This window comes from Protopterus annectens, chromosome 4.part0 (genome assembly GCF_019279795.1).
Source record: "Protopterus annectens isolate FY-2018-M chromosome 4.part0, PAN1.0, whole genome shotgun sequence".
Lineage (NCBI taxonomy): Eukaryota > Metazoa > Chordata > Ceratodontiformes > Protopteridae > Protopterus > Protopterus annectens.
In genome coordinates, this window is record NC_056733.1 from 1,420,990,699 (window position 1) to 1,421,015,739 (window position 25,041).

Below are 25,041 nucleotides of genomic sequence, written 5' to 3' on the forward strand. Positions count from 1 at the left end.
GTTCTATTAAAAGCCAGAGCAGAGAGGCCGAAAATGATTCTCATTGCTCCAGACTGGCCAAGACAACACTGGTATCCGCTCCTGAAGAGCCTGACACAGTCCCCACCATGGATCCTACCTCTAGTTCCTCTTCTGTCGTCCCAGCACAACTACAAAACTCTTCACAGCCATCTCAAAACTCTAAATCTAGCTGCATGGAGAATTCCTTGATTTCCCAACAGTTTCTCCTCTCCAAGGAGGTGCAGGATGTCATCTTGGAGGCCAGAAGACCTTCTACTAGAAAGGCCTACTCCGCCAAATGGAAACGATTTTGTGCCTGGAATCAAAAGAAGGGACAGAATCCTTGGGTAATAAATATACCTCAAATTTTACAGTACCTAGCTGAGATGTTAAACAATGGACTTTCCTTCTCCTCCATCAAGATCCACGCTTCAGCCATTTCTGCACAATACAACACATATCCTCCTTTATTCTCTCATCCTCTCTTAAGGCAGTTCCTCAGAGGGGCAAAGAATATAAAACCCCCAAGGAAACCACCAGTCCCTGCTTGGGACCTCAACTTCGTATTGGAAAAGCTGACCCTTCCTCCCTTCGAGCCAGCTTCTTCATCAGAGTTACAGTACTTGTCATGGAAAACAGCCTTTCTTCTGGCTATCACCACAGCTCGCAGGGTTTCGGAGCTACAGGCCCTCATGGCTGTGCAACCATTCATCATTTTCCATCAGGTCAGAGTTGCCTTACAAACCAACCCTACCTTTATGCCAAAGGTAGTATCCAGTGTAGCTTTGAATCAGACTATCCACTTGCCTACCTTTTATCCTAATCCACAAAACAAAGGGGAAAGACTACTACATTCCTTGGACATTCACAGACAACTTCGTTATTATTTGGACAGGACAAAGCCATTCAGGAAATCTGAGCAACTCTTTGTGTCCTATGCTGCAGGTGCTCAAGGAAAGGCTATTTCCAAACAGACAATTTCAAAATGGATAGCCCACTGCATATGCTTTTGTTACTCATTTCATGGTAAAACTGTGCCTGCATGCATCAGATCCCACTCCACCAGAGCCACAGCTACCTCTGCAGCCTTCCTCTGGGGGGTCCCTACCAAGGACATTTTGGAAGCAGCCACCTGGAGTTCAGTGCACACTTTCTCCAAGCACTATCACCTCCCACTCTAAATCTAGAGCGGGCTTTGCCACAGCAGTCCTGCAGGGCATCCTAGCCCCTCCTAGTTCCACTTAGTGCCTACCACCCTTACTTAGCTTTGGGATTCTACCCATCTGTTATGACTGCAGCTGTATGCACGATGAACATAGTACAGTTTTGTACCTACCATAAATGTAGATGTTCGAGTGCTCATACAGCTGCAGTCCAGGTTTCCCTCCCTCCATCCCCTCTTAGGACAGGCCTTATGACAAACACTTTTCATATAACCTTTTTGGGGTATTCTTTTATGGTGTATTTGCTTGCAACTACTGCCTTTGATTTATCAACATTGCATTTTTGCATAACATTATGTTTGCCTTTCTTCTGGGGGCACCTGACATCTGGGGCAAGAAAAACTGAAGAAAATGGCATCGGCTGCCTCTCTTATACCCCTGCCGCACTAACGTCAGGGAGGAAGCGACGACATCCGACGCCGGACCTAGACTTTGGAATTCGGCCAACCGAGGACCCGCCTGACGGCAGGATAACCCATCTGTTATGACTGCAGCTGTATGAGCACTCGAACATCTACATTTATGGTAGGTACAAAACTGTACTTTCACCCTGCTGCAGTCCTGGCTACCCTCCCTCCATCCCCTCTGAACTAGATGGACTTATCTACACCTTTCTATCCTCTCCAACCTCTGTGGCTTGTGCCTGAAGGTTTTGTTTTATTTTTATATGTACATTTTTATATAGCAATAAATATATTGCCTACCTATTGGGGGCACCTGACATCTGGGGCAAGAAAAACTGAAGAAAATGGCGTCGGATGCCTCCTATATACCCCTGGCGCACTGACATCCGGGAAGAAGCGACAGCAACCGACGCCGGACCAAGACTTTGGAATTCAGGCCGACTGCGGGACCGCCTGACAGCAGGATAACCCAAGTGTGATGACTGCAGCAGGGTGAACACTCGAACATCTACATTTATGGTAGGTACAAAACTGTACTTTCATCGTGTTACACTGCTGCAGTCATTACACTTGGGTTATCCTGCTGTCAGGCGGTCCCGCAGTCGGCCAGAGTTCCAAAGTCTTGGTCCAGCATCGGTTGCTGTCGCTTCTTCCCTGACGTCAGTGCGCCAGGGGTATATAAGATGCATCCAACACCATTTTCTTCAGTCTTTCTTGCCGCACGGTGCCCGAAGCAAAAGCAGTTCGCAAGTGCCGGTCCACCGACTCCTGAGATTTTCTTAGTCGAATTTCAGATCCAAAGTCTTCAATAAAGCTAAGTACCCCGTTGGGGAAACTTTTTTCTTGCCTCAGACCGATGTCAGAAAAAGTTAATTGTATTTCTTGTGGGAAGCAAATGCCTGTTAAGGACTTCCACTCTTACTTTTTTCCATGCCTAGGCCCTGATCACGACGTCACTAGTTGTCGTTTTTGTGCTAGATTTAACAAACGCACTATAAAACAACGTTTTGATTTTGCTTTGCACTACTTTGGCCGAAGGTTCAATTATACTATGCCGTCGGAATAACCGACGACCGCAATTCTTAAAAAAACACAAAGACAAGGATAAAGACAGGCATCCGAGGCCCAAAACCGACAACGAAGCCTCTTCTAGGCCAGTCGCCGGTTCTCAGTGAGGCGCTTTCGCAGCCCCTGACACCCGCTACCTCAGAGCCACAGGCCGCCTCCGACTCCCACGTGGAGACAACTAAGCCTCTGGAAACTCAAGGTATTGGGCCTACGGAAACTAATCCCTCAGATGGGTCCGGAACCGCTGAGCAGGCATTGGCTTCTGAGGGTGTTTTCAGACCTTCACAACTTACCATTAAAGCAACAGCCAAGACAAAAACACCATTAAAGACAAAGAAGCAAGTACAGCATTCTCCTGGACAGTCCTCCATGCCTAAGAAACAGATGCTTAAAATGGCCGAAGACCTCATTATTCTAATCAGGGGTTCCCATCCCCCTCCTGAGAAAAGGCCTAGGCAGGATACAGACTGATTCCTCTGATCAGATTTCAATTTCCTCTGATTCCTCTTCAGACCAGGGAAACTCTCTACCCCCCTATGAGGACTCTGATGCTGAAGAATCTATCCCTTCAGCCTCTCCTCCTGAGGATTACTCTTTTGGAGAAACTTTACATACCATGAGGGAGCATTTCCATTGGGAAAGTCAGGATTATTCAGAATCCAAGAAAAGGCTCAGGGACTTCCTTTTATTGCCTCAGCACAGGCCCCTGGCTATTCTGCCTGTGTTAGATATTGTGGATGATGTGTTCTCTGAATCCAGCTTATCTCCTGATTCTTTGCCCCCTGCACCAGCCAAGCCAGATAGGTGAGTCCCTGACTCACAAGTTTCTTTATAAAAACCCTTCTGCTGACCCAGAAACCATTTCCCAGGGGTTAAGGCTTCCATTGCAAAAAATCCAGTCCCCTCTGACAGAGATTCTAGAGCATTGGATAGATGGGGGAAGAAAGTTTACACTTCTGCAACTTTACCAGTAAGGGCTTTAAATTGCCAGTTTCACATGCTTAAGTACCAACAATATTTAATGGCTCAGTTAAAACAGAAAATGCTTGCAAGCTCAGAAGCTCCTGACTATAAAGAAATGCAGGATTTATTGCATGCATTTGAACAGGTGGGAAAACATACTCTGCAATGTGGTTTTGATTCTTGAGGCCTCTTGTAGAGCCACAGTTACAGGTTCTGTGATTCGAAGACATGCTTAGAGTTTACCTGATCATGTTAAGGCAAAATTATTGGATGTTCCTTTACAGCATGATACCTTGTTTGGTGTTAAGGCAGAAGAGGTGTTAAAGAAAATGGAGAATAAAGCTAAATCTATGCAAACAGTCAAAGATTTCTTGCAGGTACAGCCACCTCGATTTAGCAGAACTGGCCTACAAAGAATTGGTCCTTTCCAGTGTCAGACAGGCCACAGAGAGGCAGATACAGACACCCAAGAGGCAGATCTCAACCCCAAGGCTCTAACAGATGACAGTGGGGTACCTCAACCCCAAAAGGAGGTGAGGACAAGTCTCAGCCTTACAGGAAACAGTCCCAATGACTTCCCCCTTCGTATGCCAAGCATTTCCCTTTTGGCAGCCCCCTTAGGGGGAAACCTAGCACTTTTTTCTCAAAATTGGCAAACAATCACCCAAGACAAATGGGTTCTGAATATTGTGTCTCAAGGTTACAGGTTCCACTTTCACGCTTTACCAAGGCTAAAAGGAATGCCAAACCTGCCACAAAATCAATGGGCAGAGGCTCGAAAACAAATTTCAGCCCTCATGGACATGAGAGCTATTCAAAAAGTACCATAGCAGGAACAAGGACAAGGATTTTACTCAAGACTCTTCCTCGTCCCCAGAAAGGACAAAGCCTGGAGACCCATACTAGACCTTTCAACTCTAAATACTTAACCTGGATGTTCCGAAATTCAAAATGTTGACACTACAGAAAGCTTCTTCCCATGCTGGGCAAGAAAGGCTTGGCTTGTTACTTTGGACCTCAAAGAGGCATACCTGCATGTCCCTATCAGACAAGATTGCAGAAGATACCTCAGATTCAAAGCTGGTACAATGCACTACCAATTCTCTGCACTGCCCTTTGGCTTATCTACTGCGCCCAGGGTCTTTACAAAGTGCCTGGCACTAGTAATTGCATTTTGCACCAGTAATTGCATTTTGCAGACAAAAAGGAATTCAAATATCTCCATACCTGGACGACTGCCTCATTCAAGAAGAGAGAAAGGACATTCTTCTAAAGCATCTGGCGTTTGTAAAAAGGTTTCTAATTTCTCTAGGGTACACCGTAAACGAAAAGAAGTCAAAACTAGTGCCCTCACAACAGATAATATTCCTGGGTGCCAGCTTAAATACATGGCTTATCTCACGCCAGACAAACAAGGACAACTGACTCAATATTTTCAATTACTGGCAAAAAAGTCCCATCTCCCTGCAAGACAAATTCTGCAGGCCCTTGGATTCATGGCATCCTGCATACTAATTCCATATGCCAGACTGCATATGAGGAAATTACAGTGGTACCTAAAAAGTGTTTGGACTCAACACTCTCACAGTTTAGAAGCAGTAATACCAATAATTCCCTGCCTACAACAGGAGTTTCGATGGTGGGCACAGGCATGTCACCTCAACAAAGGTCAGCCTTTCACTCTACCCACAGCCAGGCAGACTCTTAACAACAGATGCTTTGGATTACGCCTGGGGAGCACACATGGCAGGAAAATGTATTCAGGGGAAGTGGACCACTGACCAAATGCATCTTCACATCACTCAAAAAGAGATGTTGGCTGCTCAAAATGTCCTAACAGCTTTCAAGGACCTTCTGCATCCAGGACAATTATTATTAAAGACGGACAACACCACAGTAATTCGGTACATAAACAAGCAAGGGGCACTCATTCTTATCCCCTATGCAGGCAAGCCATGACCTTGTGGAACACAGCTCTAACTTATCAAGTTCATCTGCAAGCACAATTCCTGCCAGGAAAGAAAAATACTCTGGCAGACTATCTAAGCAGAAATATCATGCATCCTCACGAATGGAAATTGAATCCACAAATCTTCAGCATGGTAACACAAAAATGGGGATGCCCAGATACAGATCGTTTGCCTCCCCACTGAATTGCCAACTACAAAAATTCTGCACAAGCACTTGCCACACACAAGCATGGAAAGTGGATGCTCTTTCGTTCAGCTGGAAAAGCCTAGAAGTTTATGCCTTCACACCACTGCCTCTCCTTTCAAAGGTACTCCTAAAAGCCAGACAAGAAAAACCACAGATGATCCTGATTCCTCCAGACTGGCCACGCCAGCACTGGTACCAACCTTAAAGAACTTTCAAGGCCCACCATGGATTTTGCCTCAAATTTCACACCTTCTGACTCAACACAACAATCATATCCCGCACGGTCAGCTCAAAACCCTAAACCTGGCTGCATGGCAGATTCATTAGTCAAACAGTCAACACTTACCTGGCAGGGGGAATACCACGATCAAGAAGGTGGTTTCCCCAGGATGAGGCTCTTCCATTGCACACTTCGGTTGGGTTGACCCCTGTGATTTCCCCAAATGTGGGAAACTCAACTGCATAATTTATGGTGGTGGGGGACTGCGTTCGCGCACTTCCCTGAGTTTAAGTTAACAAAATGGTGTGCTTCTTTTCTTCTAGTGTGCCTAGCCCACACATTTATGCACTTCCCTGTTTTTGACCCTCTTCAAGCGAAATCTGGACGCGTGGATGGGAAATTGCAAATTCACCCCTGGGATCTCTTCTGTGTCCCTGCTAGACAGAGGCACAGTAAACTAATCTTAAAAGGGTACCTTCTGTGACCTACTTTACAGAGGCACAGTAGGCTAATCTAATAGGGAGGGGGAAGCCAAATACACTCTGGCTAGGCTTATAAATGCCCTAGGGCAGATAGCCTAGTATCTACCTATGAACCTATAACACCTCTCTCTAAAGCTGTTATGGATGTCATTTTGGAGGCCAGGAAGCCTAGCACCAGGAAATCTTACTCAGAAAAATGGAAGAGATTCTGTGCCTGGAACCAGGCTCAAAGCTTTGACCCTCTTGTCCCAAACAAACATTCCTCAGATTTTACAATACTTAACTGAGATGATGGACAAAGGCCTATCCTTCTCATCAATTAATATCCACGCCTTTGCCATTTCAGTACATTACAACACGGATCCTCCTTTATTCTCTCATCCGTTGTTAAAGCAGTACCTCAGAGGGGCTAAAAACATAAGACCGCCCCGGAGAGCACCAACACCAACTTGGGACCTCAATTTTGTTTTGGAAAAACTGACCCTGCCACCTTTTGAGCCAGCCAATACAGCCGATCTAAAACTTTTATCTTGGAAAACAGCTCTGCTGCTGGCAGTAACTTCAGCACGAAGAGTCTCGGCGCTACAGGCATTAATGGCAGTGGAACCTTTTATAATTTTTCATCAGGACAGGGTTTCTTTAAGGACAAACCCTACCTTTATGCCAAAGGTGGTATCTAGTGTGGCTCTTAACCAAACCATCCATTTGCCAACTTTTTATCCAAACCCCCAGAATAAAGGGGAGAAACTTCTGCACTCTTTGGACATACACAGGCAGCTATGTTTCTACTTGGACAAAACAAAAGCTTTCAGGAAAACTGAGCAACTGTTCGTAGCATATGCTGCAGGATCACAGGGCAAGGCCATCTCAAAGCAGACTATCTCCAAATGGATAGGACACTGTATTCATTACTGCTACACACAGCATGGAAAATCAGTCCCTAATAACATTAGGCCACATTCTACCAGAGCAACAGCCACTTCAACAGCCTTTCTCAGAGGAGTACCAACCAAGGAAATTTTGGAGGCTGCAACTTGGAGTTCAGTGTACACCTTTACCAAGCATTGCCACTTGCCTCTTTACTCTAAATCCAGAGCAGGATTTGCCACTGCAGTTATGCAGGGCCTCATAGCCAATCCCAACTCTTTATAGACCAGCCACCCAACCTTCGCTTTGGGATTCTACCCAAATGTAATGACTGCAGCAGTGTAACACGATGAACATAGTACAGTTTTGTACCTACCATAAATGTAGATGTTCGAGTGTTCACACTGCTGCAGTCCAGGTTACCCTCCCTCCATCCCCTCTGTCCTAGCTGGACTTATCTATACCTTTCTATCCTATACAAACTTTGTGGTGTATTTGCTTGTAACTAAAGGTATTGTTTTTATTTGATATATGTTTTATTAGCAATATGTATTGCCTACTTACTTGGGGGCACCTGACATCTGGGGCAAGAAAAACTGAAGAAAATGGCGTCGGATGCATCTTGTATACCCCTGGCGCACTGACGTCAGGGAAGAAGCGACAGCAACCGACGCCAGACCAAGACTTTGGAACTCTGGCCAACTGCGGGACTGCCTGACGGCAGGATAACCCAAGTGTAATGACTGCAGCAGTGTGAACACTCGAACATCTACATTTATGGTAGGTACAAAACTGTACTTTGGGGGGGGGGGGGGCTTGGCCATTAAGGTTAGAGGAGAGAGAATTAATGTGGCAACTTAGACCGAATGCCCAAGCTTCCCCGGGTCTAAATGAATACAGTTCTGTGAAATGTGTACTAAAGTTAAAATCACTAGACCGATAATAAATGTCTTGTGTGTGACTGTATGTATATTTTTAAATTTACACTGAATTTTTTCTCTCATATTTTAAATGCATTTATAACATTTGCATCGACAAGTGAATTTTATGTGGAATGCAGCTTTAAAAATGTCAGGAAGTGATGTCATGGTTACATATGTTATTTAAACTTGTGTGAATGAATGGTAGATGTTTTAAGAAGTTTACTGATTGTAGTAGACGAAAGCGCCAACATTAAATTGTGTTTGTTGCAACGGTCATCATCTTTTTTTTTCTTCTTCTGAATTTTGTTTTAATATTTGGTTTGTCTAAAATCAATACTTTACCGAAGAAGAGCGCTTTTGCCCTTAAGTGGTTTCCATCAGCTCTAAGAAAGCTGATATAATCTGTCAATAAACGTCCTTTATTTTTGCATTGTCATTTTAGCATATATATTACTTTTTGGAGTCCAGAATACTCTGAGTAGCATATTGCAGAAAAACATTCCTGGACTGCATGGACTGTGATTGAAAGTAAAGCAGGATAAGGCCAATGTTACTGATTTCTTTCTGGTTATACCTCCCTATCCTTTATTACCCATCCCCCTTTTTTGTTTTAATTTAGTCAAGAGGACTGTTTGGTTTTTGTCATTCTGAGATGGAACTGTACTCTCTGAATGGGTATCACATTTATCATTTTACTTTACAGTATGTGAAACACTTCAGGATTGCTTGCCTATGTGTTTGTCTTACAAAGGTGCTCTGAACTGGTGTATGAAATAGTAAGCATTAAACTCTGCATGGGTAGGTTCATATCTTGGGGGCAAAAACTGAAGGAAATAAAAAGGGAGAGGAGGATGGGACCTTTTTGACCCATTTGGGAAAGGCTAGCCTCTTGAGAATTATTTTGTCCAGTTTTTATAGTTAACAGTTTACTTTTTTTAAAGACTCCATCCCCTCACTATAGTGCCTTCTTGTTATCCGTAACTGTCACACTCCAGTTTGAATCACCTTGCTATGCTTTCTAGCAGAACTTCAACTAATAGTTGGGTGTCCTGCAGAGGTACAGTTGTAGAAATTGCTTCATTTGTTGTGCAAGATGGAGACGTGAAGTACAGCTTGGCAAAATACACTACTGTTTAGTCTACATTCTTCTGTTTCTGCCACATTCTAGCAGATGGGATGTGGAGTAGAGCAGGTTAGCAGTGTTTCTGATGCTGCACCACTTGTGTCTACACTGTAAAGTTAGTGATCATCTTTGCAGCTTTTATCAAGGTGGCTATCCAGGCATTATTGTATTCATGATGTCATTGTCATATCTGCATAGCAGTCAGTCATGCATCACTTGCATATGATGTCACTGCCATCTGGCATGTCGATCATACAGGCCATGGCCACTTCTGTAAAGTCCGACCGGGGGGGGGGGGGTGCCACAATACAGTATCGCTGTTTATCTTGCGTCTGTCCTTGAGTATACTAATATTCATGTCATTGTTTTCCTTGTGGGTTTTCTTTGCTATATAGGTGGTAGTAATGTCACTTTGTGAGAAGGTCCATGTGTGCTAACTCACTGTTTAAATATTCCGCTTTGTAAAGCATTATTCCAACTCTTTCTTGCGTTTTTGCTATCCCTTGTCCTTTATTTTATATTTGTAAACTTTTATGCAGCTTACTTGCCTAGTATATGTGGTTGGGGGCAGTGGAATGCCACTAACAGTCATCTTCTGGTTATAACTAGGTAGTACTACACTTGGCATTGCAGTTTTTTTCCTTCAGCTATAAAACTGCTGTTTGAATTTTTGCACACAATTAGGGTTGTAAACTCCACATATACCACCATGTCAAACTGCAACCTTTCTTAAGAATTTTTAAATGAATGCAAGTCTTATAATGTGGATGAATGCTTTGTTTCTTTCCTGTTGACTATCCTAGATTTTTAGCAGACAAATGTGGCAAAGGAAAGTTCTTGGTCACTTTAGACATTTAGATATTAAGACTATAAAATTCTGTCTCCTGTGTCCCATTTCCAGACTTGTGGTCATGGTAAACTTAATGAACAGTTGACACTCAGTACTGTCCATACAACTGTATCTTAAGATAAAGGGAGATGTAATGTGTGTAACAAAGGCATCCAACCTGAATCTACCTACTGGTGGAATTTCTGTTACGTAACTGTGTGCTGATGTCTTTTTCTGGTTGAAGTGGTCAACAGTTTGGGACAGATCTCCAAGTATTGCTAAGAGACCCTGTTTTTTTATTACAATGGGGGTAGGAATCACAGCCTTCACAGGGAACCTCCATCATCGTGGTAATATCACCATGCATATACCTTTTGGTTCTTGACTTGGAAGAACCAAAGATGAGATATGCCATTGTGAGTTTTATGGCAGACTTATGTCAGCCTATGACTTTCTGAAGAAAATTGTTGCCTTACAAGGTGAGAAAACTAGTATGTTATGATTTGTTGTGCAAAGGAAATTATCTTCTTTGAAAATCTATTAGATGAGAGCTTCATGTAACTTTTTTTTTTGTTCCCTTTGCTCAGTACTGGGAAAAGAAATACAGTTACTGAATATATCTTATCCAGGTGCCTGACCTATTTATTTTTGAACAGAAAGTGGACAAATCTGTTACCAGCAAAGTGAAAAGCTGTTCTACTCATATGGTGCTCCATTTTAGGCAAGTTTTTTTAAGGTGACTTAGGCTAAACATTTGTGCTGTTGCCACCTTGTCCTTGATGGTTTATTTGGAGCAGTACTCCATAAGCACTGCCTTCCTTTTCCAAACGGCCCTGCTGGATGCCTTCCGTTAGCCTCCTCAATCCTCACTTTTCCCTGCTTCTCAATCTTTCAGCCTTAGAGGTTCTACTGTTTGGTAATCAGTCCTATTGCTCTCTGAATACCTGCTTTATTAGCACTCATAGTGCAAATGTAAATGTATGCATCATTTAATAGATGTTCAGGTAGAAGTGGTTCTCTCCTTCCATCTCTGATTTTTTTTTTTTGTTTGTTTTAATATTTAGCTCCTTTCCTTTTAACCAGACAGTGCGATGCTAACCATCTACTGCTCATATGCCTTTGTTTACATGACCTTTCTGGTGAAGAAATTAAGTCTGAGCGAGTCTGTCTCTTTTTTACCATGATGCTACAGCACTGGAGTGGGTCATGGGTGGAGCTCTCTCGGGCATGACGAGAGATAATGTGTTGAAGGCAGGGACTTCTGCAAGCTGTTCATCAAAATACCTATTTATTAGTATTTGAAATACTTGCCGTAGTCTACCATCTTCTTTTGCTGTGGCACTGAGCTGTACTCCTGCCAACTTGTTGTCAGTTCTCTGGTTTCTTGGTGCCATTATGCTGATAAATACATTTGATACTAAGCAAGTGAAGTATTTAATGTAGCATATAGTGATTGAAACTATAGATACATATAAGGACCTGGGTATACAGGTTTATCGTGCTTTGAGATTTTTCTGGCTATATCAAACTATTAGTTAATGATAGTTGTAAAAGTGTAGGCTGTATAAAAGATTTGTAAAGTATGGGAAATTAGGATGAAACCATTGTTTAATTTACAGTAGAACCAGACTCGAGTGTGGGATAATGATAGAAGCCTTGTAAGAAAATGATCATGAGTAAATTGGAAAGAGTACAGCTTGCATGTATCAAACCCTCCATGGATGTGAAAGTTGAAGTGAAAGATTAAAATGTTTGAACTTGTACAGTATCTCATACAGATACTTAAGAGGAGATGTTATTCAGGTATGTAGTGCATTTAGAGACAACTACCTCTGGGAACGTTTGGACTTGTCCAAGAGTGGTAGAGAATCATCAGACAACTTGTATAGGAGATTATATAGGAATGAGAGTGGTATGAATTGGTTCTTTTGAAAGAGTAGCTGATGCATAGAATAAACTACCAGCAGCAGCGTAGTAAGAGAGGCAACTGCCCTGTGCACAAAGCATTATGGGGCATGATTGGCCATCCATTATCGTGATGGCTCTTTAGGTTATTTCCAGCTTTTAAAAGCCTGTATTGCATTTGCAGTCAAACCTGAGCACTCCATGTGTGGTCTAAAGTGTAGCAACTGCTTGCTACAGTGTAAAAGAGAGAACTTTTTTTTTTTTTTTTTTTTTAAACTAAAACGTGAGCGCCACAGCAGTCCATGCAGGCAGGATATAAACTGTACAAGCAGTGTACTGCAGTTAAATTCTTTTTAAACTAAAGTGAGGAAGGAGGGGACATGGCAGGGCATAGAAATGGGACCTGATTGGCTGGGCAGGAGGGGAGGGGGGTGTTGTACATCTGGTCACCTGGCTGGCGTGCCAGTAGAAGGAACAGACTTTTTTGCTTTTCATTTCTTGAAGAGAAGTGCTGGGGGGGGGCTTGTAGATGGAGTACTATCTCTGCAGAAGGCATCCTACCAATTAGATTAAAGCAAGCAATAGTGTAAATATTTTTAAGAACAAATTGGACACATTATTGGTATGTTAGCAAGCTACAAGGGCATTACCCGTGCCCGAAATGTTTGATTACATGTTTCAGCATGTCACCAGCTTCCATTTTCCTTATTTTAAATAAGGTGTTTTATCCTTTAAACAATACTTTTTACCCCTATGTTAATCTAGTGGGTCATGCTACTGCTTGCACTTTTTGTTCTTATGTAGTGTGTTTTGTTTTTATTTTTAGGCACAATCAAAGTACCTCCGTTGCATAGCAATCACGTGTTTGATTCTTGCAGCAAAGACAAATGAAGAAGATGAGGTGAGTTTATAGTTAATGCAGACAAGAAGAAACGCGTACTACAACACACTTCAACATAATGTAAGACCATATGTTGCAGGATATGATTTGGAAAAAGCTACTGATCCTCACCTATATGTCGTCTTTTAGACAGAAGAGGTTCAGTGTGGCATTGCTTGCTTGCTTTAATTACAGAATATATATGTCAAAAAGTGTTGGGGTGCATGTCATAGATTTTCTACTTTTTTCGGATATATTATTGCTTACCTTTTCATTTTGTGTCAGTTGTTTACTGCCTTCTCAGGACATGTGACCTTATTGTTAAAAGCCATGTATAGTTTTTTGTTTTCCTCCTCCATATACAAAATGGAGTTTCTCGATAGTGCTCCTGTCACTGGTCCACTGAAAGTCTTAACTTTGTCACAGCATAATTGTACCAGTTTGTTGAGCCAAGTACTGTTGTTTTGAATAGCACAAACACATTTCAAGCCATAAGAGTGGTTCAAAACTTTGCATCACAAGGCCTGAGTAATATGTTGGAAACCAAGAGCCCTGCTAGCAATGAGACAAGTCAGTGTGGCTATGCAATATTACTTAAATCTGAGCTCTAGTTAAGGTAAACAAGCACCTGCTGTAAGTTTAAAATGATTTCATTCTCCTTTTTTATAGCCTATGCTTATACCCCAGGCTTGTACTAACTAGAGGAATGGTGAGGTGCTGAAGAAATGAAGGAAAACAAAATGTCTGACTTTTTTAATGCACTGTCACCAACCTTACAGAATGTGCTGCTACTGTTGTATTTTTTTTGCATTTTTAATGCCACCCCCTCATAAACTGACAGTACAGATATTATGACATGCCACCATCTCCAGACTCTGAAGTCAAACCTTAGAGTGCTGACATTTCTGAAAATCTTCGACATCAGTTTGTTCCAGTAACTTTTTTTACAGTTTAGATGTGTTATCTGATTAGAACATGGCTAGTTTTAAAGCATTAGTGAATGCACATAATGTAGAAGGAGTTACTGATTGTGCTTCTGGAGTGGTTAGTGCTTTGATGGTTGTCTGTGTACCTGTGGACTTTGGGCAGGGAGCTGAGTAATTGCTGGTGATATAGACTTGCATGTATTTGACTATTTATGTTTATGCAGTGCATAAAAATGTGTATGTTTATAAAATATATATAGATTGTGTGTGTGTGTGTGTGTGTGTGTGTGTGTGTGTGTGTGTGTGTGTGTATGTATGTATGTATGTATGTATATATATATATATATATATATATATATATATATATATAATGTGTGTGTGTGATATATATATATATATATATATATATATATATATATATATATATATGCAGCACACACACGTTTGCATTTACATTTACACTATGACACCTTAGTATGTGATCACAAGAAATAGAAATATATCTATGCTGTTCATGGCAATGACACAAATCACAAGCAGCATTTATTTTTTTGAAGAGATCAAGCTCCTGAGCTTATATACACACACATCCTTGGATGCCCAACACTGGAGAAAGGAGACCCCCCCCCCCCCAAAAAAAAACAGTGCACCATGGTCTTGAGCAGTCCTTTTTTAATCTTTAAAAAGAGCAAGTGAATTCTGAGATATCGTTGACTCAAGAAGACACATGGGGACAGCCTTGTGCCTGTATGGGCAACATTCATTTGGTCGAATTGCTCAAAAATATTGAAGCCCAAATTATTTAGAGCGTGTAGTCGAGCACGGTCATCTGGGGTGCAGTCAGGACTTTATCACTCTGTACCTTAGAACCTTGCTGTGTGTGCTGAATAGGGACTACTGTGTTTTAATGATGATGGAGTGACATTAAACAGTATTGATAAACTTCTCCATAATAAAGAAATGTAGTATTTCTTTGGGATACTTTAACTTTACATGGCAACCTCTGGTGTCTTCTGCAGTTGCAGTAAAAGGGAATTGACTGTAAAGTGGTATGCACCTCTTGAATACTAGTGCCTTCAAACCTTACAGGAAGTAAAAAAAAAAAGGGAAGTTAAAAGGCTTATCTGTATTTATTCGAGAAAGTTTATTTGAACTCTTAAGAGCTGCAATGTTTCAGTTTGTGTTTTGAAGAGGGGAATCTACCACAGTCCGTCTGTCTCTCTCTCTCATAAAAAAAAAAAAAAAAATGCAAAGTTTTCAGTGAGCGAGTGACCAGTTATTCTCTTTATCTCTGTCAAGCATAAATGCATAAAGAATTCCGTGAGCGACAGACCCATTATACAATATGAGCTGTAAGGAAGTAGATTGTTAAAAAGGCAGGTACAGCAGAAACCACACTGAAGCAGAGTCATAGCTGTGGGGGGAGGGCAGTTGAGGAAAGTGGATATGGAGACATTCAACAAAAGGTAAATCACTCTGTAATGTTTTATGTGCTTTCTGTATAGAGTGTAGTAACATCTTGTCTGTATTACAGTAGCTCATCTAACATGTATATGTGTGGTAATTGTGCTTATTCTAAGGTGAGTCAAATTTTTGCTGTTTTACCTTATTTATCCGTGAAAGGGTCACATCTGAAACTAGAGCCAGTTTGGTCCGGTATGTTTACCTGATCAACAAAAATTTAATTCAGTTAATGAGATTGTCACAAAGGGCTTTGTAAGACTGGAGATGCTCGAGGACAAAGAAGCAAAACAAGAGGGGAAGGTTTTGCAAAGGGCAGGGTAAAACGCCTAAAGATTTCTGCTTGATGTTCATCGTGCATACAGCTGCAGTCATCACACTTGGGTTATCCTGCCATCAGGCGGGTCCTCGGTCAGCCGAATTCCAAAGTCTAGGTCCGGCGTCGGTTGTCGTCGCTTCTTCCCTGACGTCAGTGCGGCAGGGGTATAAAAGAGGCAGCCGATGCCATTTTCTTCAGTCTTTCTTGCCGCGCGGTGCCCGAAGCAGAAGCAGTTCGCAAGTGCCGGTCGGCCAGCTCCTGAGATTTACGAATAGTATTTCAGCCGAAGTCTTCTTTAAAGCTAAGTGCCCCATTGGGGAAACTTTTCTTGCCTCAGACCGATGTCAGACAAAGTTAATAATTGCATTTCTTGTGGGAAGCAAATACCACATAAGGATTTTCACTCTTTTTGTATACCCTGCTTAGGGCCAGACCACGACGTCTCGGCCTGCCGTTTTTGTGCTAGGTTCAACAAGTGCACTATTAAGCGCCGGGCAGAGTTCGCCCTTCATTATTTTGGCAAAAAATTTAATTATATCATGTCGTCGGATACACCGACGCCAGTTTTAGGCAAAAGACGCAAAGACAAGGACCGACATCCGAGGTCTGCACCGAGTACTGAGACCACGCTTAGGCCGACTACCGGTTCTCCGGTTCTCAGCAAGGCGTCTACGCAGCCCCTGACTACCGATGAAACTATTTTACCGGTGACTTCAGTACCCGAGGTCGCAGGTTCCTCTGTCTCCATTCCCACTGCAGATACCGACGCCACTCTTGGCGGGGAAACCGAAAATTTAGTGAGGCCTGCCATTTCTGAAGGCGTCTTCAGGCCTACCACCTTCTCTATTAAATCCTTCACTAAATCTAAAGCTGCAATGAAAACTAAAAAACAGGGTCCTCAGACCTCCTCTCAAGGCCCCATGCCTAAAAAAACAGATGCTTAAAATGGCTGAGGATTTGATAACTCTCATCAGGGGTTCTCAACCCCCCTCAGACAAAAGACCCAGATTGGAGGAAGACTACCCTTCCTCAGACCAGGCTTCTATTGCCTCAGACCATTCTGAGGACCAGGATTACGCCTATTCCCCTTTTGAAGACTCTGATGCTGAGGAGTCTATTCCCTCGGTCTCCCCCCCTGAAGACTACTCTTTTGGGGAAACCCTGCATACATTGAGAGAGCACTTCCACTGGGAAGGCCAAGATTACTCAGATTCCAAGAAAAGGCTCAGGGAATTTCTACTGCTCCCCCAGCATAGGCCCCTGGCTATCCCTCCTGTTTTAGATATTTTGGATGATGTGTACGCAGAAGCCAGTCTTAATCCAGACTCTTTACCTCCAGCCCCTGTTAAACCAGACAGGTATTACCGGGTTCCTGATTCTCACCAGTTCCTTTATAAAAGCCATACTGCTGACCCAGAAACAATTTCACAGGGTCCCAAGGGGGTTAAGGCCTCTACTGCTAAAAACCCTTTACCTTCAGAGAGAGATTCCAGAGCATTAGAAAGGTGGGGGAAAAAGGTGTATACATCAGCCACTTTAATCATGAGGGCATTAAACTGTCAATTTCATATGTTAAAGTACCAACAGTTTTTGTTATCTCAGCTGAAAAGCAAAATGACACAAACAGAACAACCAGATTTGAAAGAGTTGCAGGATTTGTTGCATGGAGCAGAGCAAGTGGGTAAACATACCTTGCAGTGTGGTTTTGATGCTTTACAGGCCTCATGTAGAGCTGCTGTCACGGGGTCTGTCATAGACATGCTTGGCTCAAAGAACAAACCTTACCAGATCATGTCAAAGCAAAATTATTAGATGCACCACTTCAAAAAGATGTATTGTTCGGTGTTAAAGCTGAGGAGGTACTAAAGAAAATGGAGGAAAAAGCGAAATCTATGCAAACAGTTAAAGATTTCTTGCAGGTGTAACCTCCACGCTTCAGCAGAAACTGGCCTTCAAAAATTGGTCCTTTCCAGCCACGGACAGACCTCAAAGGGGCAGATACAGACGCCCAAGGGGTAGAGGACAACCTCAAGGATCTTACAGAGCTAGACAGTGGCAAGCACCAACCCCATGAGGTGAAGACAGACCACAGTCATTTAGAAAGCAGACACAATGACTTCCCCCTATGTCTGCTAAACAAAGCACCTTTGGGCGGAAAACTCGCCTTATTTTCAAAAAACTGGCACATGGTTACAAAAGACAAATGGATTCTGGACATTATAGACAGCGGCTACAGGTTCCACTTTCACACCCTTCCAAAAATGAGAGGCATGCCAAACCTGCCACAAAATCAATGGGCAGAGGCACAAAGACAAATTTCCACTCTCATGGATATGAAAGCAATTCAAGAGGTACCTGCAAAAGAACAAGGTCAAGGTTTTTATTCCAGACTATTTCTGGTACCAAGGAAGGACAAAGATTGGAGACCCATCTTAGACCTATCTATCCTAAACACATATCTAGAGGTACCAAAATTCAAGATGCTCACATTACAGCAGCTTCTTCCCATGCTGGGCAAGGAGTCTTGGCTGGTAACGTTGGACCTCAAGGAGGCATACCTGCATGTCCCTATCAGACAAGATTGCAGAAGGTACCTCAGATTTCTTGCAGGTTCAACCCATTACCAATTCTCTGCATTGCCCTTTGGCTTATCTACTGCGCCCAGAGTGTTTACGAAATGCCTGGCATCAGTAATTGCCTTCTGCAGACAACAAGGAATACAAATCTACCCATATCTGGACGACTGCCTGATCCAAGCGGACGGCAAGGACATTCTGTTGCAGCATCTGGCATTTGTAATAAAACTGTTAAACTACCTGGGATACACAGCCAACAAAAAGAAATCAAAACTAATACCTTCTCAACAGATAATTTTCCTGGGTGCCAGCTTAAATACAACAACCCAGATGGCCTACCTCACGCCAGACAAACAAGGGCAACTGTCTCAATACTTCAACAAGATGGCAACTTTAACCAGACTAACTGCAAGGAAAGTCCTGCAGGCTGTGGGGTTCATGGCATCTTGCATCCTACTAATACCATGTGCAAAGCTGCATATGAGGAAACTACAATGGTACCTAAAAAACTTATGGTCTCAACACAGCCACAGCTTGGAAACAATTATACCACTCATACCTTGCCTTCAAAAGGAATTTTTGTGGTGGGCTCAAGCATGCCAAAGAAACACAGGTCTCCCTTTCTGTTTACCTCAAGCAACTCAAATCATCACAACAGACGCCTCGGACTACGCCTGGGGAGCACACATGGCAGATCAGTGCATTCAGGGAAAATGGTCCCAAAAAGAGAAGCACCTACACATCAACCAAAAGGAGATGCTAGCCATGCAAATTGCCCTTATGACCTTCAAAGACCTACTGCATCCAGGCCAGCTATTAATAAGGACAGACAACACCACAGTCATGTGGTACATAAACAGGGAGGGACTCATTCATATACCCCCTGTGCAGGCAAGCTATGACCCTGTGGAACACAGCACTGGAATTACAAATTCAACTACAGGCTCAATTCCTGCCAGGGAAGGAAAACACACTGGCAGACAACTTAAGCAGAAATATGACAGACCCACACGAATGGAAGTTGCATCCTCAAGTCTTCTCAAAGATAACTCAGGCATGGGGACAGCCAGACATAGATCTATTTGCTACCCATAGAAATTACATTTGGAAAAATTCTGTTCAAGGACCTATCATCCACAGGCCTGGAAAGTGGGCGCACTCTTTCAATTGGACAACATTGACAGTCTGTGCCTTCCCGCCTCTTCCTCTACTGACCAAAGTTCTATTAAAAGCCAGAGCAGAGAGGCCACAAATGATTCTCATTGCTCCAGACTGGCCACGACAACACTGGTATCCTCTCCTAAAGAGCCTGTCAAACTCACCACCATGGATCCTACCTCTAGTTCCTCTTCTGTTGTTCCAGCACAACTACAAAACCCTTCACAGCCAGCTCAAAACCTTAAATCTAGCTGCATGGAGAATACCTTAATTTCCCAACAGACTCTCCTCTCCAAGGAGGTGCAGGATGTCATCTTGGAGGCCAGGAGACCCTCTACTAGAAAAACCTACTCCGCCAAATAGAAACGATTTTGTTCTTGGAATCAAGAAAAGGGCCAGAATCCTTGGGTAATAAATATACCTCAAATTTTACATTGCCTAGCTGAGATGTTAAACAGTGGCCTTTCCTTCTCCTCCATCAAGATCCATGCTTCAGCCATTTCAGCACAATACAATACAGATCCTCCTTTATTCTCACATCCTCTTTTAAGGCAGGTCCTCAGAGGGGCAAAAAATATAAAACCTCCACGGAAACCACCAGTCCCAGCTTGGGACCTCAACTTCGTATTGGAAAAGCTGACCCTGCCTCCCTTTGAGCCGGCTTCTTCAACAGAGCTGCAATACTTGTCGTGGAAAACAGCCTTCCTTCTGGCTATTACCTCAGCACGCAGGGTTTCGGAGCTACAGGCCCTCATGGCTGTGCAACCATTCATCATTTTCCATCAGGACAGGGTTTCCTTACGAACCAACCCTACCTTCATGCCAAAGGTAGTATCCAGTGTAGCTTTGAATCAGACTATTCATTTACCTACCTTTTATCCAAATCCACAGAACAAAGGAGAGAGGCTACTACATTCCTTGGACATTCACAGGCAACTTCGTTATTACTTGGACAGAACAAAGTCATTCAGGAAATCTGAGCAGCTCTTTGTGTCCTATGCTACAGGTGCTCAAGGAAAGGCCATTTCCAAACAGACTATTTCAAAATGGATAGCCCACTGCATACGCTTTTGTTATTAATTTCATGGAAAATCAGTGCCTGTATACATCAGATCCCACTCCACCAGGGCTACAGCTACCTCTGCAGCTTTCCTCAGGGGGGTCCCTACCAAGGACATTTTGGAAGCGGCTACTTGGAGTTCAGTGCACACTTTCTCCAAGCACTACCACCTTCCACTATACTCAAAATCTAGAGCGGGCATTGCCACTGCAGTCCTGCAGGGCATCCTAGCCCCTCCTAGTTCCACTTAGTACCTACCACCCTTACTTAGCTTTGGGATTCTACCCAAGTGTGATGACTACAGCTGTATGCATGATGAACATAGTACAGTTTTGTACCTACCATAAATGTAGATGTTCGCGTGCTCATACAGCTGCAGTCCAGGTTACCTTCCCTCCATCCCCTCTTAGGACAGGGCTTATGACAAACACCTTTATCATACAACCTATTTGGGATATTCCTTTATGGTGTATTTTCTTGCAACTACTGTTTTGATTTATCTACATTGCATGTTTGCATAATATTATGTTTTGCCTTACTTCTGGGGGCACCTGACATCTGGAGCAAGAAAAACTGAAGAAAATGGCGTTGGCTGCCTCTCTTATACCCCTGCCGCACTGACGTCAGGGAAGAAGCGACGACAACCGACGCCGGACCTAGACTTTGTAATTCGGCCGACCGAGGACCCGCCTGACGGCAGGATAAACCCAAGTGTGATGACTGCAGCTGTATGAGCACTCGAACATCTACGTTTATGGTAGGTACAAAACTGTACTTTCTTTGGAGCAGTCTTTGAACAGCTTTAAAACCATAACCTTCTGACACCATGTGGTCTGTTTTTGAACCAGTTCAGTCCTCGTGCAGGAAGCTAACTTCTGCTTCTTGCTTTTGCTTCTCCCGGTTGTAACGTTAGCTTATGTCACTCAGTACTTTGCAACATATAGCCACTTTGTTGCCTTTTTTATTTTCTTTTGTGGGTATTCTCTTCAGATTCCAGTTGTGTAGTAAAAGTACATTTTTAGTAATCTGAGAAAATCTTTGTTAATCTTATTTGTAAACTTGCCTGAAAACTGTGTCATCCCATTTATGTAAATGTTCATGTTAGAAGCAGCCAGTTCCTTAAGGTTTCTATTTCGTGTATGCTATTGTTTAGGAGCCTAATATGAATACTATTCTAAATATAGGTTAGGTCCAGAGGTTAGGTGACTCTAGGCATCAAGATTGAGGAAATCCACCAGCAGTAGTTTATGGTCAGCTGCATAGGGGGCAAAAAAAAATAAGATTAGGCTTGAAAAATAATTCTTGAAATGTAAATATTTTCATTTTTTGAAAGGAACAAAAAAAGATTGCTAACAAAGCCTAAATAAGGTTATTCAAAACTGTCTGAAAAGCCAAAGGATAAAAAGGCTTGCCTTCACCTGTGACTGAGTGGCACCTAAAAGCAATTCCACACAGGGATAACCAACAGACTCTCAAAAAGGGTGGGAAACGTGCTTCAGTTTCAAAGCAGAAGAAAAAAGTCTCCTGCCTCCTTCAGCATTGAATATCCTGAAAAAGCCATCAACTACCAAGTTGTCATGCTTAGGGTAGTGTTTGCCTCTGGGCATGAACATATGACTGAAAATGTAGCGAAAACTCTAGAAAAAGAATTACCTTTTTTGCCATTTCAACCTGATTAGGTAGATGTATCCAGTGATTTGGACATGAAAGACAAGCTATTGAAAACTTTTTTGCCACTATAGCAAAAATAACCTTGTGTGCTAGCTTCATAATGCCGAGAAATTAAGCTCTGAAAGCAATACACACATCCTATTGTTGGCTAGTGACACTGGTAAATGGTGAGCCAGCAAGGGGGTGAGAGGCGAGGCTTATGCCAACTCAGCTGTCCCATCATGGGGAAGGATGGAGATGGTTAGCATGCAGCAATGACCATATCTGCTGGAGATGGAGACAAGAGTACTGCATGAAGCATATGGGCTAAGGATATACTGCATTCACACAGTAGTCCTCACCGATGGTGACTATATTTTTAATAATATGAGGAAATGTTTGTATTAATACTGTTTGTAAAATTACAGTACTCCTGCAAGCTTCCATAACTGCTGCAAGGGTTGGGGTTAGGGCAGAGAATGAAGAATCAATGTCAATTAAATACAGTAAGAATTGAAGCAATTTGGATAAAGAAAGACTTGACCGAGGCAAACTGGAAAATTATTAAAACAAAAAGTATAAAATGTTGGTACAATGTTAAAAGTAGAGCTTGACAGCTGGCAAGTACAGGGTGTAAAAAAATATTTAAAAAATAAGCTTGCATGTAACAGTGTGTGCCTGTAACAGTTGTTGGCTCTCTAAGGTCTTCAACTACAATCTTGACTGTTAACACATGATTGGCTCAGGACTTGGCCGTTGTGTGAAGGTGAAAAGGCTAGGATCCTGGATGGCCCACCCCCAATCATTATTGAGACCTGATGTGGGCAACATTCTGAGCATGTAGTAATGCGGTTTGAAAAAAGTGAAAATGAATGATTTGTGTTAAAACCAGTTTCATACTTCCATCCTTGAGTACTCTAGCTACGTTCTCCTCCCAAGAGGGCATTCTTAAGCAGTTGTAAGATAGTAGGCACCGTCAGAAAATAATCCCAGTAAAGTTCTGCTGTTCAAAAAGATCTAGGCTATTTCCATACTACTTTCCCCATTCAACAGACAGCCTGCCATTTTGCAGTGGGAAACTTTTCGTTGCTACTTAAACATTTGTCAGCACATTACTGCAGATAGATGGGTACCGGAATTCCCTATATGACTGTAGTGCAATGTAATACAGGTGTTTGATTCGAGGGGAACACTTTAAATGTAGGCAGTGCTGTCCAGTTTCCTACCGTGCCCTGACCACATGGCTCTTTGTGGACTGTGCAGTGTCACAGATGTGTATCCTTTGCACTGTGCAGATGTACTCTGCTATTATCCAGGTACAAAAGCACAATGCGGATGAAAATGAATGGGATGCCACAATGTGCTACGAGTACTGCCACAGGTTCTCCAAGTGCATATTGTTCATGTTGGATTGCACACCTTGGCAGCCAGGGCTTGAAACGCACTCCAGCACATGCACACACAGCAGTATAAGTGTGTGTGTGTGTGTGTGTGTGTGTGTGTGTGTGTGTGTGTGTGTGCGTGCAAACGCACCAGCATGGTATTGTAGTAACTCCTGATCTTGAACTGTAGCAGGGATGCATGCTAGAAGAGAGTAGTGGTGTCCACACTGTAGTATATAGGAGCTTGATACCAGATCAATCCCAGGGATTTGTTTGTTTTGATTCAGCCTTTGTTTACATTTCAGGTTTGCCTTTCTGAGCATGCTCACCTTTGGCTGAGGGGGTGGGGGAAGAGTACCTGCAGGAAGTTTCAAAGGTATTATCCAAATTCCATCTCAAATTGCAGATGTTCATCGTGTTAGCTGCAGTCATCACACTTGGGTTATCCTGTCGTCAGGCGGTCCCGCAGTCGGCTGGATTTCCAAAGTCTTGGTCCGACGTCGGTTGCTGTCGCCTCATCCCTGACGTCAGTGCGCCAGGGGTACATGTACTGCAACCGACGCCATTTTCTTCAGTCTTTCTTGCCGCGCGGTGCCCGAAGCAGAAGCAGTTCGCAAGTGCCGGTCGGCCGACTCCTGAGATTGTCGAATTCCAGACCGAAGTCGTCTATAAAGCTAAGTACCCCATTGGGGAAACTTTTCTTGCCTCAGACCGATGTCAGAAAAAGTTAACAATTGTATTTCTTGTGGGAAGCAAATACCTCATAAGGATTTTCATTCTTATTGCATACCTTGCCTAGGCCCTGATCACAACGTCACTTGTCGTTTTTGTGCTAGGTTTAATAAGCGTACTATTAAAAGACGATTTGATTTCCCACGACACTTTTTTGGTAGAAAATTTAACTATAACATGCCGTCGGAGCTACCGACTACCGGCATGCACAAAAAGTGCAGGGACAAGGACCGACAGCCAAGGCCTAAACCCGATTCCGAGGCCTCGGTTGATCGGTCTCCGGTTATCAGTGAGGCTCCGACGCAGCCCCTGACTACCGCAGTTCTGGAACCCGTGACCGCTACGGATATTTTGATGGAATGTACTAGGCCGACGCAGCCTTTTACTTCAGGCCCTTCCGACGATATACCTTCTAAGGACATCGGTGCTTCTGAAACGCCATCGGTTTCTGGGGGCGTTTTCAGACCGACGACTCTCAGTCAAAACGTTTTCTAAGTCTAAGACTCCTTCTAAAGCTAAAAAGACTACACTTCTGTCTTCTGTTCAAGGCCCTATGCCTAAGAAACAGATGCTCAAAATGGCTGAAGATTTGATTTCTCTTATCAGGGGTTCACAGCCTCCTCTTGACAAAAGGCCTAGACAAGAGGAAGATTCTGCTTCTTCTGAGCAACTGTCTATTTCTTCGGATTCCTCTGAAGACCAAGACTATTCCTACTCTCCTTATGAAGATTCT

The 25,041-nt window shown here is 43.0% G+C and overlaps 1 protein-coding gene and 1 non-coding gene across 2 annotated transcripts in view; both read left to right on the forward strand.

Moving 5' to 3' along the window:
* The window catches only part of LOC122799885 (cyclin-I-like), a 468,895-nt gene that overhangs the window by 265,572 nt on the left and 178,282 nt on the right, over positions 1–25,041 (forward strand). The window contains exon 4 of the mRNA XM_044069255.1: positions 12,991–13,065. Within this exon, the coding sequence (XP_043925190.1) occupies positions 12,991–13,065 (75 nt within the window). The remainder of the gene's footprint in view (positions 1–12,990; positions 13,066–25,041) is intronic.
* LOC122800540 lies at positions 6,154–6,319 on the forward strand. Its single transcript, XR_006364573.1, has one exon. It is a non-coding gene; the product is annotated as a U1 spliceosomal RNA (small nuclear RNA).